The sequence below is a fragment of the Pseudorasbora parva genome, chromosome 1 (assembly GCF_024679245.1).
Source record: "Pseudorasbora parva isolate DD20220531a chromosome 1, ASM2467924v1, whole genome shotgun sequence".
NCBI lineage: Eukaryota > Metazoa > Chordata > Actinopteri > Cypriniformes > Gobionidae > Pseudorasbora > Pseudorasbora parva.
Window position 1 is genome coordinate 50,178,157 of NC_090172.1, and position 17,094 is coordinate 50,195,250.

The following is a 17,094-nucleotide window of genomic DNA, read 5'->3' on the forward strand; positions in this document are numbered from 1 at the left end:
TTAACTTTGTTTAGGCAGCTTGTTTTTTTGCCCCCACCCCCCATTTTTATTTCCAAAAACAAAAATGATTTATACTCTACGTAAACCTCATTCCCTCTGGATTATGCAATACTGGAAATTATCCATTTCAGAATGTGTTTTGTTTAAACAAAAAAATACTTATAATGAAACGGCTAACTTTTTTCTCTATTTTGAAGCTCATCATGAGTTAATTACCCATGTAAATGGGCCAAATGTGCTTATGGGATTGCAACAAAAGAAATATTTGCCTAAAAAGAGATGTGGAATAATGTAATGAAAACACTGTGTTGCATATTTGTTGTATTTCCTCCCATCCCAGTTAAATGCACATCTAACCGTCTGGAATCACCCTTTGAACTCAGTTAAAGGTTGTAATTATTAAATGAGAGGAAGTTCCCCATTCAGTCAGGTACGTAGGAGGAGTGGAGACGCCTCGTCTTTGAGATCATTCAGAGCAGAAGTCTGTGTTTAAGCAGAGCTCCTCTCTTTTCAGCTGATGTACAAGGATCCCATTGAGATACGGTTTGATTGAGAAGGGATAAGCTCATACCTCAGGCTTAATGTCTCCCATCTCAGATTCACTTCCTGGCTTTTGAAGTCTCTGTTTCTTTGAGTTCTTTGCCCTGAGCAATGGTCCACAACTCATGTGAGATCTGATATGAGAGGTTTAACTTTTACGGCTGCCCCACATGACTGAGACAAGAGGGAAACTATAGCTGACTTGGAGTTTGGAGATTGGCATGTTTGTTTTGTCTGCTAAATAAATGTAAACTTTAGAGAAATTCAGAGGACGTTCCCTCATTGCTTTATTCAGATATTTCCAGGTATTGCAACTTAAACAAGCTAAACTAAATATTTACATTTTCTGAAAAACCTGCATTTTAAGGTGGTCGTGAGCCATTGCACATGTTACGAGTCAGCTAACCTGATAATCATATGGAAGCAACTGGTGCACAGCATGACTTTACTTCACGGTGAGTCTGCGCCAATAGCATGAGCTTTGTTGTCGCTAAACACAGAGACTGGAGCTTTCAGTGTTGCTGCTAAAGATTCGGATAGGAGAAAAAAAAGAAAATAAGAATAGCATGCAAATGATTTGGTGGAAAGCAGAAAACAGCACAGCCATTCCCTTCAACAAAACTTGTGTGTGTGTGTGTGTGTGTGTGTATGCACATGCTGTAAGGATGCAGCTGCTGGACTATAATAATATTCATATATCTAGTCTATGTGACATGGTTGTGTATGATTTGGTAATAGGGGACAGCCTATACACTGATTAAAATCGGACAGGCTCCCGAATTTTTTATGTTTAACATTAACCTACTTAGCTTGGCTCGTAATTCCTCTCACACATTGGGAGCCACGACCAAAGTCTTCTGAGAAAGATGTAGAGCTGAAATTCAGATATGGTAATGGATGTTTCATTTCCAACACAATCACAGCATAGTGGAGGAGAGGAGGAGTTTGTGGTTGGGTGAGACTGAACAGTTTCAGACATTGTGAGAAAAGAGCTAATGCTGCATTGTATATTATGGAAAATTTAAGTGTTTTTTGACCATGGAACATAATAATGGATGCATGGAACATAATAAACTACAGGAATAAATTACATTATGAAATACAGTATAGTTAAGAAATGTAAAACTTTTTTTATAAGCTTATAAGAGATGTAACTCATTTTTTAAAGTCAGTTTAACATAATCTAAGTTGTCGACTGTACTTAAAAAATTTCAGGCTATGACTTTTTTTTTTTTTTTACAGTGTAGTCATTTCATCATGGCATTTACATTAACGTTAGTCCTTTTAAATTACAAAGAGCTTTTAAGTAATTTTAGTTGACTAAAACATGCTAAATGTATTAACATAAAATACAACATGAATCTGTTATCGTGAAACCTGAGCTTCTGAAAACAATAGCATTATAATGAGTAAACTGAAGTATTAGCTGTCTAGAAGTTTCTGGAGAGAATTTTTCTCAATTAGAGTAATGTATTCTGACTATAATCAAGCTCATCTGTGTGTCTTTACAAATGTAAGTAGCACTGTTGCTAGGGTTTTGCTAGAGGGTTGTTAGGTTGACCTGGTTTATGTCAAAAATCCCACCCTGTACATTGTCTGTCAAAGACAAGTCACATTTCCCCAACAGATGCAGACCAATGACAACAGACCCTTGACGGGTTTTGTCGAATCAGTATGTTACCCTTGTCGCCGCCTGCTGGAATTGGTCGGCACTTTCACCAATTGAACATGTTAAATCCGCATTTGTCGGGTCGTTTAATGTCTTAGAAGTGATGTACTGCAATCTGGTGTTTTATCTGTTTTGGTTGCCATCTGTGGGTGCAGTGTGAATTGGCCTTTAAAAGCATTCACTCCCTCAGACTCTTTGTTTTGAGCAGTTTGTTGTGATGGACTAAATCAAAGGCAAGGTCCAAGTACTATGTACTATGGCAAGCATTGCCAAAAAAAATCTAAATCTAAAGTTTTTTGCTTAAAACAAACAAAATTATCTGCCAATGGGGTGAGAAAAAAAATCGTATTTCTGTTTGAGATAGAAACAAGATTTCCATCGGAAATGATATTTTTCTCAGTAAGATTCTCAATACAATTGTCATTCATTTTGCTTGTTTTTATTTCCCCAGAAAACAAAAAAAAATATCTTATGCAATTTTACTTATCTAGTAAATTAATTTTGACTTAAGAATTTTTAGATATTTTGGACTGGAAACAAAAAAGAAAAATATTAAAAAATATATATTTTTTTTGCAGTGCATTGTTTTAATTTTGATATTTAAAAAAAACGTATTCTGTTGATTAGTTAGTTGATTAGTTTATCCAAACTCAATCCGCTGTGATTCAGCGTTTTAAACAAAATGTGAAAATAGTAGCAGCATAATTTGGGGCATCATTCATATCTGTACACTCTTAGAAGAAAATGTTATATGGAACACACCATGGGAAAATTAAATTTTGTTTTATTTAACAAATTTTGTAGTTGGTTAACTAATTCATTTTTTTCCAATTAATGTTTATTTACAAACAAAACAAATGTATGAATGAAACCGCTTATAAACATACTTGATCACTAGCAAAAATAGTTAACTTGGTAAGGTATTATGCAACATTTCTCATTTTATAGAACCTTTTTGGCATAGTGTTCTTTAAAATTGAGTCATGAACTTTAGGGTTCTATATAGAACCTCACTGAAAAATGTTTTTCTAAGAGTAACAGTGCAGGGCAAATTGCATGGCTTAGAGATTTGTTCAAATAACTAATAACTAAATATGAGGCTTTGAGCAATAGTTGATCATTAACTCACAACCCACCTCATTTCAAAACTCTACTGAAAGCAGTCTCATCATTTTTAAGAGTTGACCTCTAGTCTACAAACAGACCAACATCCCTCAGGGTTTTGGGTTTTCCATCGTGTCTTGACTTGGATGCGGGATGTTTAGTCATAATAAGCAACTTCCTTTTCAGCTGTCCCACTTCACTGTGTTTGTTGATATTTGCTTCGATGAAGCTCTTTAACTTTAAATCATGGTCTATTGCGAGAGTAAAGCATATATTGAGCTGAAGGCCACAAGAAACACCATGAAGAAATGTGAACCGAAAAAGCCCACAGACATCTTTTTATGTCTGTACTGGGTGCGTACAGCAAGTATCCGTCGCCCTGTTCTGCAGTTCTGTTTCATATATGTATGGGAATATATGTGAGGAATAGTAAGTGTGGTGTTCCGGGTAATATGGAAACGATCCTGCCATCCAGTTCTGTTTATCGTTTCCATGGCTTTATAAGTCCTCCTGCACAGTAGGTTCAACGTGCCGTTTAATGTTTTTTTGTGGGCGGTTTGAGGGCTTGAGAGGGATGGTTCAGCATGGGACTGTAAAACTAAAGCTTTAAATGGAGCAAATCATGGAAAACGGGTCATTAAACTCAAGAAAATCCTATGTAGACAGTTTCACTGCTCAGGTAAATTTGTATTTGTATATATTTAAAAGAGATAAAAGACAGAGAGGATCCTGAATGGAATGTTTAAAGCAGCTGACCGAGAGCGCTCCTCAAAACTCATAACAAAGCATTTGTCCCAGTTCAGCTGTGCCGCCCAGGCTGCTGAGCTGGTAGATTCGCTGTTCTTCTCCCGTCACGAAAGGGCTCAACTTGTGAATGCAAACCACTCTACGTGTTAACGGCAAATTAACCTCAGATAAATAATCGGCAAAATATCTCCCGGCGCCGTGTGTATTTAGCCATGTCTTTCTGAGTCTGTCTGGCTGGACGCTTTAACCATAAGCTATGGGGCCTGTGACCGAATTTGATCCAGCAAGCGCTGAGTCAAATACAGCTGGTGACATCATCGGCCCCTCAATATGTTTCATTGTTCCTTCTATCTACTGTAAACAATGGAGTGAAATTTATGGTAACAAAAACGGCAGCAAATTAAAATCCTAAAATTTTACCATAAAAACATTTTAGGTGTTACAGATTCAACTTAAATTTACAGAACAAAATCATTTTGGTTACTTATGTAACCCTGGTGTAACCCAAAACAAGCCAATAGACATTTGCAAGTGAGATCTGCATGCCAAGCCACTCCTACCCGGACATAGGGCTATATAATCCGAGTCTCTTGGTCATTTTAGGTTTATGCTGAGGAGCCGAGATGGGGACATATCTCTGTTCCCTCCATTAGTGAACGAGGGTTGCATTAGTAACCGAGATGTTCAGTCAGCCATGTTCAACATTACATTGATTCTGATGTATTGGGGTCCCTTTGGAAAGTGCCACTGAATTTTGTTACGAGTGTTGGAGATTCAGATGCTAGCAAGCTGTAGCATGCCCTTTTGGCAACAGACTCATACAGTCGTAGCCTGTCTAGCTCCCCACATAAGTCTAAATAATTAAAGTCCTCCATACCAACGGGATGGAGGAGACAAGTCTTACCATGGAAATGGTCAGAACTGCGGTTCCTCTTACAAGTTGTTACAAAGGAAGAGTTCTTTGGTTCTCAATTCCCCAAAAATCAAATTTTCAGCAATGACCAGTAATATTAACGCTGCGGAATTGTGCCTAGTCAAATGTAGAGGGACGTTACAGAGACCACATCCACCCCGTATGGAGGAGTATGTGGAAACACACATAGACAGACCCATGGGGCAGTGCTAGATATGGAAAGATCTCTGTGGTAGATCCTGCCTAGATGCAGATGAAACTACTGCCGATGCAGAAATGCATTTGCATCAGATTGCCTTCAGATTGGTACGCCAAGGCGATGGCATCCTCCAGTGGACCAACCTCTGACTGTTTGGAGACTTTCCCTTCTGCTGACCACTAAAGCAGACAAAGAGCTGCTCAGAGCTTCTGGAGCTCTGCGTGCAGTCCTTGTAAACACGCAGGGTCCGAACGGGTCACAGTAACGCAAGGGCTGGGTATGCCTCCCCCGGGGCTCTGCTTGCAAGTTCACCACGTGTTCCCTAAAAGGAGTGGTGGGAACTGTGGGCACATATCCAGGCCAGGGTCTCAGGATCACATGAGACATGTGAGCCCAAACGGCTTGCAGGTCCAGAAATGCCTGCAGCTCCTTCACCCTCTTGAAGGAAGCGAGCACGGTAAAGAAGCACTAGGTGTAGAGACAGGATCTTAAGCTCAACTGACTCTAGGGGCTCAAGGGGTGCTCTCTGCAGACCAGAAAGGAGCACAGAGAGGTCCCAGGAGGGGATGAGGTGTGGCCTGGGAGGATTTAACCTCTTGATGCCTTTCAGGAACCTGATGACCAGATTCCTAGCAACCTACCATCAACGGCATTGTTATTAACTGCGATGGTGGCAAGATACATTTTCAAGGTGGAGGTGGACAGCCTCTGCTCCAACCTCTCTTGCAGGAAGGAAAGCACAGAGCTTCCCACCGAAGAGAACACCAGTCAGCGAACAGACTCCACTTCAAAGCATAAGCTTGCTTAGTAAAGGGATGTCCGTCTGTCCATCTGACATTAATTAAATAATCTGTTGAGCTCTTATTTCCATGCAGTTGCAATGAAGTTGTACCTTATTAAGCCTACCTGTCTGTCATCTGTAGTTCACACATCCAGACAGTCATTACCAGTGTTGCCACAGTTACTTTGAAAAAGTAATCTGATTACTGATTACTGATTACTCCTTTAAAAAGTATCTTAGTTACTTTACAGATTACTTGATTTTAAAAGTAACTAAGTTAGATTACAAGTTACTTTATTAGTTACATTCAGCAGTTGCCGACAACACCGCTGCCGCCTCAAAATAGAAATGACAACCGTTTTTGGCAACACATTTTATTGTATTTATGCCCGAGACTGACGGTCCCGACTTTTTTACGCCCCCTTTTTTAGGCTTCTCCTTCGTTTTATATTTATTTTAATAATTAAAATGAACAATGAGATGTGCTGGTGGAAACAACATGAGACCATGATAGCTTGCGCCACTGTCAAGATATGGCTCGCGCAGGGTTAAAGAGTCCGTATCTTCAGCACAGCTGCTAGAGTTATGGCCTTTTTACAACTGGTTCCTTCATTCGTTTTCTCTGACCAAGTATCTATCTGATTGCGAAATGACCAGGAGTGGGCCTAAATGCCTTCCGAGAGTCTTTCCAGACGTATTTAATTCCGATCACTCAAACAAACCAATTCAGAAGGTGCATGAAAGCATTTCAAACTAAACCGGACAAATGTAAATATATCTGGTTGTTTAAACCACATGTGTACATTTTACTCCTGGCAAATAATTAAAAAATAAATGTGTGAGAGCGTGTTATGTTGTAGTCAGATAGATATGACGGTGCAACTGCAACACCGCTGCAGATGAGTAAAGCAAGCCAACGCATATGGCCGTAAATGAAACTTTAAAATAAGTCACACAAAACACAATCATCTTTAATATAAAATAATGAGACTAATGATCTTACCAGTGCTTAGGTCGCTCTCTCTCATATTGCGATCATTGAATTTAAAATGAGCTGCTGAATAAAATGCTGGAATCTTTTGCTTTGATGTGAACTCCGTTAAATGAGCATATACCGCGGGAATTGAAGATCGGATTTATATTAATTTTGCTGAAGTGTAAGGTAGGCTATAAGACAACCTGCCTGTACTTTTTTTTTTGTTTGTTTAGATTGTGTAGCCCGTTTCGGGTTTTTTGAGCACCGGAGCATGTTGTGAGCAGTAGGCTAATCTATCAGCTGCCTCAGCTCGTCAGAAATGCCTTTGTGGTGGTATAATAACTAGCCTACTTTGTTTTTAATGTCAAAGTAGTTATATTTCGTTTCGTTTATTTTTTAAGTTCATTTAGAAAAATGTTTGGAGCAATTTTTGTTTGTTAAATTAAAGTTTTAATTTTTTTATGTGACGACCCAGTGAGTTAACCGCATGTTTAATAGCCTAGTCTCTCAAACCAACTCTTGAATTGTCTTGCCTATATAAACTTTAATTTAACAAACAAAATTAGGATAATAAAAAACGAAACGAAAAATAACTACTTTGACATTAAAAACAAAACTGAACTATTTTAATGGCTGCAACAATGTAAAAAATAAAATAAATAAATAAAAAACACGGCTCCAGCCCTCGGGCTGAGAACTTTGATAAGCTGTCGGTTTTTACAAAGGAAAATGACTAAAATAGTAACTCACAGTGACTTGGATAAGTAACTTTAATCTGATTACTGGTTTGGAAATAGTAACGCGTTAGATTACTCGTTACTGGAAAAAAGTAGTCAGATTAGAGTAACGCGTTACTATGTAACGCGTTACTGGCATCACTGGTCATTACACATTATAGATTACATTCCATCAACTCAAAGCAAGCTATAAAAATAACGGCATAACTTTTGCAGAGACTTGCATACAGAAACTTGAACTCATCTGACCTCAAACTGTAAATCAGTCCATGACAGATGTAGCAGATATAATTGCAGCTCTTGTCTAAGTATGCATGGCTGTAAAAAATACAAAAAAGAAAAGAAAGAAGAAATCGAGGATTAGAAGAGAAGTAAAAGGAATTTAGAACAACATCTGTTTTCCAATCAACCTGCTGTTCTTTTTATATGGCATTCAAAGAAAATATTTTTTCCGCCATTCAATTCCAGCCAGTGTAAAAATGGCACAGCCTATTATTTTCCGACATGTGTTTTAAACCTCAGCTCCATGTGTAAAGATGAAAAAAATCATCCTGACACAAGTAAATTATCAAGTCATCTATATGTTTCTTATATGATATTACAGTTTCTGCATTTGATGGTTGAATTGGGGTTTCAGTCTCCATACATGGATTCAGTATGACATGTTTTGTTGAAGAATGATGAAGCACAGTTCATTTGTTTTTACATGGCAATTATTTCCAGCATCATTCATCAAGCATTGTGATCAAATAACAAAGAAATGCTGATTTATGATCTACATCCAGATTTCTCTTTATTTCTGAATGGCTTTCACCACAGAACATCTTTTAGTGCTTCCAGGCGGGTTTCTGTCTTGTTGCCTTAGAACAATATTTATGGAACCACTGTGTGAAACATGTAAGACCTTCTCAAGAAATGATTTCTACTTTTTTTTTATTTTTATCAAATGTGTTGTGTTTGTAAATCATTGCTTTTTAAAAATGTTCTTGTGGGCATTAAGTCATGCTGTTGTTATTCAGTATTTTAATTCTGTGTTGATAGTAAACAGCTGTTTTTTTCCACCACATGCAGACAAGCCATTGAAGAGTCTGTTAGTATGTATGAGCTGCTTCATGCTTATTTATTCACATTGATTAAGTAATAATTTCCTTGTTTCAAAACCTGCTGTATCCAGGTCCTATGTAGGGCATCATGTTTGTGATCCCAACCAGGCATGAACTTTTTATTTTTCTCAGATTAAAAGTAAGATGCTAAAAGATAAAATAAGGAAAAACTTTGCCTTATGGTGCAGGTTTATTCTGCCAGAAACATCTGTCCGATGCATATGTATAGTGCAGATGTGAATACTGGGTTGATTTTTCTATGGAGTAGACCAAATAAACAGAATACGCATCTCTAGAAAGAGTTGCTAGAATAATATTAGCTGTTTTTTGGATATGACCAGTTGAAAAAGCCTGATGCATGTTCCTTATTTTATATTCTTCTTGAAGTTTTCTTTAACAATATAATTCATTCCTAATCTATGAGCATGATATACATGTTGCAAAAACCAGATCTGAAAAAATTTGATATATCGTTCTCATGCAATCAAACATGCTCCTTTTCTGTTTCACTATTCCATATTAAAGTACCTCCGCTGGATCCAACTGCTCTCTTGTCATCCTAAACACAGTTTTATACTGTTTTTTTCTTTTTTTAACAGAAGCATCTGGGCTGAATTTCATTCTCTAGTTATTGATTTCACTTACGGCGGTCAGAGGCTAAGTGAGGTTGTCTGGGTTTTGTCCAGTGTCAGACACAAACCAGGTGCTTTCACAGAAACACTGGAAAGGTGATAGTCTGTGATCTGACGTACATTCTGATGTCACATCTGTGATGCATAGTGCATGTGTTTGGTATCAGTTTGTACAAAAAGCAAGAAGTGGCTAGATTTGTACATTTTCTGAAGACATTCTGATTGATAGTTGTGCAAACTTGCTGTCATGAAGTTAAGAGTATTTTGGGTGGTTGCCAGGACATTGCTATGCTGTTGCTAAAATGTATTTTGTATGTTGCTTATGAGTTTAATTTTTCTGAACAGAAAGATATAAAGATAATTAACAAGAATGTAACTGTTTGGGACTTGTTATATAATGGTTTTGAGAATTACATTAATTTATGTATGTATTTATTAATTTCAAAACTATCCTGTTAACAAATATATATATATGATACTAAAAATTGTAAGTTACAATAATTAATACATTTTAATAAATACTATAATATTACTAAATACTATAATATGTATTGATGATTATAACTGACAACTAAGGACAATCCTCAAATTCAGTATCTCAGAAAAATAGAATATTGTGAAAAGTTTAAATCTCTAAAGACACTTGGTGCCACACTCTAATCAGCTAATTAACTCAAAACACCTGCAAAGGCCATTAAATGGTCTCTCATGCTGCGTCCCAATTCGCCTACTTATACTACGTCCTAAAAGTATGTACTCTTTTTGTGAAGAAAAAGTATATACTTTTGAGTGTGTAACAGAAAAGTATGCAAGCTTCGGGACACACTACTTCGCCATCTTTAACGGACTCTGTCGCTTAGTTACGTGCATCCCGTCACCGTTTATCTGCCCTGTCAATCATCGTCAGATTCATCACAGTTCAAATCCTCCACATTCAGATTAATCTCCTGCCGTATCGGAGAGAAATGTAGCCGCTCGTTGATCAGAGAGAGACAGAGAGGCAGAGACTCTCTTCATGTATTTGCAGTTTAAATATAATGATGCATTTAAAATTTAATGGCCAAACGTGTCATTTCAAAAGTTCACAATGCTGCTGCGGGTGAAATATAATGTGACAACACTGAATAAATATATTTTTGTCAGGTTAAATATTGATAGTTGGTCACTCAAACCCCTTTATCTAAACTTCTCTACTTAACCGTCGAACTCGCACATCCGCCATGTTTGTAGTTTTTTAACGTGTTTTATCCGCGTTTGTAGTTCTAATCGAATCCTCGTCCAACTCGCAATGGGTTGTGGGCAATATCAGCCGTTAGAGTGCCCATCGATCCATACTGTGAATTCGGACCGGAAATAGTAAACCATCCGGGAATCTTTGGAATACTCTTTTCAACATACTACGATTTGGGACATACTAATTCTATTTTCGAATACTATTTAGGATGGATAGTATGCGAATTGGGACGCAGGGTCAGTCTAGTTTTGTAGGCTACACAATCATGAGGAAGACTGCTAACTTAACAGTTGTCCAAAAGACAACCACTGACACCTTGCACTAGGAGAGCAAGACACGAAAGGTCATTGTAAAAGAGGCTGGCTGTTCACAGAGCTTTAAAAGCACATTAAAAGAGAGGGGAAGGGAAGGAAACGATGTGGTAGAAAAAATTGTACAAGCAACAGAGATAACTGCACCCTGGAGAAGATTGTGACCATCACACACACATGCTCTCTCTTTCAGACACACACACACACACACACACACACACACACACACACACACACACACACACACACACACACATAGGTGCTTTCGACAGTGCACACGCAACAAACTTTGATGCACTGTGTATTCTGGCACCTTTCTGTCAGAAGCTACAGTAGCTTATCTATTTGATTGGACCACACGGGCCAGCCTTCGCTCCCCAGTGCATCTTTGAGCCTTGGCCACCCATAGCCCTGTCGCTGCACAAGGGCTGCAGTTTTGGAGATGCTCTGACCCAGTCGTCTAGCCATCACAATTTGGCCCTTGTCAAACTCATTCAAATCCTTACACTTGCCAATTTTTCCTGCTTCTAACACATCAACTTTGAAGACAAAATGTTTTTCTTTTTTTGAGAGAGACTTTGACAAAGGCTAAATTGTGATGGCCTGTGTGGTCCGATCAAAGAGATGAGCTACTTTAGCTCAGATTGCTCAAGTAGTTAATCCTGGTTCTGATAGGAAGGTGTCAGAATACACAGTACTGACCTCTGTCTACCGCCAAAAGCACAAACAGTGGGCATGTGAGCATCAGAACTGGACCACGGAGCAATGGAAGAAGGTGGACTGCTCTGATGAATCGTGTGTTCTTTTACATCATGTGTATGTGCATCGCTAACATGGGAACACATGGCACAGGATACACTATGGGAAGAATGCAAGCCAGCATAGACTGTGTAACACACTGGGCAGTGTTCTGCTGGGAAACCTTGGGTCCTTCCATCCATTTGGATGTTCAGGAATGGTTTGAGGAGCACAACAACGGGGTTCTGGTTGTGGTTCTTTTCTTTCCTATATCTTCTCACTCTGTGCTTTGCTCTCTCCATAGGAATTGCTTATCTGGGTGGCACCTGTAGCTCCAAGAGGAAGTGTGTGCTGGCGGAGGACAACGGACTCAACCTGGCCTTCACCATCGCTCATGAGCTGGGCCACAAGTGAGTCGAAATGGCATAGAAAACTGATTTAGAGGCCTCTCTTATTGTCTTAAGGAGTTTTGGTGCATCACAGTTTTGCTCCATCATCATGTTTTCTGTTGTTTTTGTTTTTTGAGAAGCACTGTAGTATTTCACATTTCTTAGCTTGACATATGTACAGTGAGGATGGACTTTATGTAACATTCTTTGTGTTAAAAACATTCATAATATTTCAACAGATTTCTATTTCTAATAAATGCTGTACTTTTGAATCCTGTTTCAATACAAAATATGAAGCTGCAGATCTGTTTTCAACATTGTAAAAAATAAATGTATCTTGAGCAGCAAATGTCTAGTTTGCAATCTGAATTTTACATAAGCATGTGATGTTCTCTGTTGTTTTTTTTGTGTGTGTTTTTTAACAACAGATTACAGTGCGTCCCGATACATCGGGTTTCTCTCATTAATTGATTGTTTGAGACGCCAAACACACTTCTATCCTCACTGAGTGATTTGGAAAATCCGGTTAAATTGGCCCCACTTTATATTAGGTGGCCTTAAGTACTATGTACTTACCTCAAAAAATAAGTACAATGTACTTACTGGATTTAAATTGTTTTGCAAAACACCTTTGCTGATATTGAGGTGGGATACGGGTAGAGTTAGGGACAGGTGTGGTTATATGGGTAAGTTTAAGGGTAGGGTTTGGTATAAGGGAAGTGCCAACTACATAAATTAATTACAGATGTATTTACATGCAGGTATGGGTCTTTGTAAATGTAAGTAATGGGTCTAAAATGTAAAATGTAAGTACAATGTAAAAACATCTATGTACACAATAAGTGCATTGTATCAAATGATTAATTAAAATGTTAGTACATAGTGGTTAAGGTCACCTAATGAATGTGGGTCCGTTAAATTCCTGAAAGAGAACATGTTATAAAACATTTCATGTTCACACATCATTCACATGAATTACTGGATTGAACATAATACCAGGACTACGTGCTACTCGCTTCTCACAATAGCTCCCCTTCATCTCCTTGCTAGCATAAAGCCCTCTTTGATAGAACAATGATGGGCAGCCAACACCAAAATTTGTCTGGAAAAACGGCCAAGCTACATTAGTGTAAGCGCCGTCTTTGTGGCAGTGCCAGTCTTCAGAGGAGTTATCACCGTACCTGCTCCACTATAGCGTGCAGCTGGACGGCACAGGCCAACGTCGGTTTTAATGCCCGGCAGTAATGAGTTGGCACCAATCATGCCCCGGCTGGTGCCGATACCAGGACCGCGCCGCTATCCCAGTCATCACGCGCACACAGGGCTCCATTGTCTCGAGTCTGTAAAAACACTATTAAAGCAAGTACATTATAGGTTTATGTGCATGCTTAGTTCTTTACAATAAAGACACATCAAGATTATTTTATAGAGTCGCTAGCTCTACTGCGGCGTTGAATATTTCTGACAGCATGGCATTTACTAGCTCTAATAAACACATGCAACAGCGTCACACTTTCTGATGATTTGAGATTGAGATTTCTCAGACTATTGAGCAGAGTTTCTCATCTTTCATCATAAGTGTGTCTGGCGTGATCTACTCAAGACCTTTTGATTTGGTTTGCAGGCGTAGCAAAGCTTGACAACTGTCCAGAGTCATGTTTTAGTACTGCTCCATTCGTTACACTTTATCAAGTGTAGATACTGATCATTTTTCCAATAATGATAGCTGAAGGAGCATGATTAATGGTGCTCTAGGAACTAGGGATGCAACAATGCAGTTAGTCCACGGTTCAATATATACCTTGGTTTTCGGTTCGGCTCGGTTTTTGCTATTCTATTCTTAGGTAACAGAAACAGAAAGAGGTTAAGCAGAAAAAAAGACTATTTTTTTATTGCAATAATCTTTTTTTTTGTTGTTAAAATAATGGAAAAAGTCTTACTTAAACTTACAACTTTACTTAAAAAAAACTTATTTTTAGGTTTAATATAAAATAAATATATAGATTTACAGTGGCAGCTCAGAGCTGTACAGCAGCATTTAAGTGTGAAATTGAATGAATACATGTAAAAATAAAACACTACATAGACTTCACTATACATTGATTTTTAGCTACTATATTAGTTTTCAGTTAAGAGCAGTGAGGGATTTTCTCTTTTATTTTTTGTTGTATTAAAGGGATAGTTCACTCAAAAAAGAAAACTCTGTCATCGAGAAATGAATACAGGTTTGGAACAATACTTAGTGAGTAAATAATGGCATAGTTTTAGAGGTGAACTGTCCCTTTAAGGACAGCATGTTCACTAGGCTTCGCTACTGCGTGCATCTACAGACATATGGCTATTTTACTTACACTTTAGACATAACCGACTGTGTTTATGTAAACCTTGTGTGTATTTGACAGTATTAGTGCAGTAAGACGACTACTGAGTAAAGTAATCTTGTGTGTTTGACAGGAGTTTAGTGCGTGTGCTTGTAAAAGCACGTTACAACCGTGCATCGGCATGCAAATGAAATGTTTATCGGCAAGGCTTTAAAGGGGTCATATAATGCCATTTTTATTTGCAAGTTAATATGATTCTTCAGTTTTTTATATATTTATTTATATATATATATATATATATATATATATATATATATATATATATATATATATTCAGCGTCTAAATGAAAACTTTGTAATATATTTTATTAGACATTCTCATTAGTATTGTAAGAAAGCACTAATTTTACCTGGTCAAAATCAGCTCCGTTTTCAATTTCATCAATGCAACTTTATCAATTTAAACCGGAGTCGGACCCGGGACAAGATGACGGCCCCAAAGAAATTTGACAATTAAGGCTAAACAAGACATTTCTGAATGGTTGGTTAATGTAATGTCACGTTGATCTATCTTTATGTACTGGCAGGGTAATGTTAGCGGAGTGAGATACGAATGCTGTGTTTACTGATGTATTAATTCATAGACATAGATTGATGTTACAGCTAATACCAATAAAAACGTCTCGGTTACGTATGTAACCCTCGTTCCCTGAAGGAGGGAACGGAGACGTACGTCAGAACTGAACCGACGAATGGGATCTTATTCCCATTCGTCGGTTCAGTTCTGACGTACGTCGAACGTGACCGACTGAAAGGGAACTTTTTTTTCTATTAATGTCGGTTTGTCAGTGATGCGTAACTTTATCTATGTATTGTAATAACGGTTACAACATTTTTTTTTTACAGTAACAGACACCGTTATAAACCATCTACATAATTAAGCTTAGTGTAGTGTTACCACGTCCATGTTAACTTTAAAATGAGCGTACACAGTTTGTAATAACACGATATCCATAACGTGTTGTTTATTATAAACGTGGGATTATGAATTATATTGAGCCGCGTTCATCGTGACTTTAGCCGTATTCATCCACTTTAGCCGCCACATCTCATTTTCCGTGCATTAATCTAAACTAAACAAAAGTATAAAAGGGCCGTTTGATCTTTTCTCTTTATTCCATTACAAATAGGAAATAAAATGATCAGACGGTGCTCCGTTCGACTTTTCTGACATTTACTCTTACCTGATGATGACATCTTGCCTACTTTCTGTAAGATCTGAATTTCTGCGGTTTGAATGTTAGTATATTGAATTTGATGATCTGAATTTCTTCTTCATCTGAAATCTTGAATCTTCAATTTTCAAAAACTGAATATTTCCAGTCTATTAATTCAGAACAAAATATATGCTGTTTAAAATGTCTATACAATTTCGACATAAAAACATTTCAGATGTGTTCAATTTCAAATGTTTTATATTCAACATTTAAAAATTCTTATTCAGAACTATGTAAAATGCAACATAATATTCAATTTTGTTAGATTACACTTGTCAATAATTCCGATTTATAAAATTCAAAATCATTGTCATATTTATAGCTCCATAATTTTCTTGTTATTTAAAGGGCGCATTAGTAATATCAGTAATCATTTTTAAATGTAAAAAATAAAAGGATTCCGAAAAACGCTTTTAAAGAGAATGGGAGATGAGACTCTGATTGGTTTATTGCACGTTATGCCCAAAATAAACCCTTGACTCATTAAAAAGGGCACTTCAGCGCTGGGAAGACATTGTATTTAAACTGGGTCATTTATGTAGTAGAAATGTTAAATTATTTTTTAATTTGGTGCATTCTAGACTGAGAAAAGACAGAAAATGTATTTTTGTCTCATGTGGATGAAAGACAACAACTCCCAGAATGAACTTGCTTTACTGCCCAACGAGGCCATTCCCACGGCTACTGGTTATCACTTGCCCACCACGGCACCACCACCACCATCATTTTGATTTTCATAGTAATAAAAATTTTGCGTAATAAATGTCTTTACTGTCATATTAATGAATACTTGCTGAATAGAATTTTAAAAAAATATATTTTTTAATCTAAAACATATACTACTGTTCAAATGTTTGGGGTCTCGGTCAGTAATATGTTAATACTGAAGGTGAAAAATAAGTGTTGTGAAAAATATGAAAATTGCAAAAGCAGTTAGTTTCTAATTTGCAAATAGCAGCTTTCTATTGCATGTGTTCAAGAGAACAAAATCTGAGGTGAGCAATACAGTTGCTAACCTGAGAAAAACAGAACGATTTATTGCTTTTGCTATTTTATTTGCTTAGTTTAGGGATTTGAACAAACCACTAACATAAGGGCATTTGTTGAGTAACAGTTTATGGACATTAATGATTCCTCATGTTTGGCTTTTGACTTACTTATAAGCAAAATGACTTACAATTTTTTACTTGGGGCAGTATTAAGAAACCACCTAGCAACTGCCTAATACCAGGCCATATCTTTAAGCACTAAGCCACACATAGGTCATCATGCACATTGGCTTCCCTTCCAAATCCTGTACGCTTGAAAGGGTATTTGGCTTGAAAAAGCACTTGATCATTATTAGCTTGGCATTGAAACGTCCTGTTTTAATAAGGCCAATCGTGTTTTTTTCTCTCCCTTAAACAAATTTAACACAACAGAC

The 17,094-nt window shown here is 37.4% G+C and overlaps 1 protein-coding gene across 2 annotated transcripts in view; it reads left to right on the forward strand.

The window, feature by feature from the left end:
- Positions 1–17,094, forward strand: part of adamts17 (ADAM metallopeptidase with thrombospondin type 1 motif, 17) — a 176,985-nt gene that overhangs the window by 78,323 nt on the left and 81,568 nt on the right. For both annotated transcript variants that reach the window (XM_067444859.1, XM_067444863.1), the window contains exon 8: positions 11,989–12,094. In XM_067444859.1, coding sequence (XP_067300960.1) covers positions 11,989–12,094 — 106 coding nt within the window. The remainder of the gene's footprint in view (positions 1–11,988; positions 12,095–17,094) is intronic.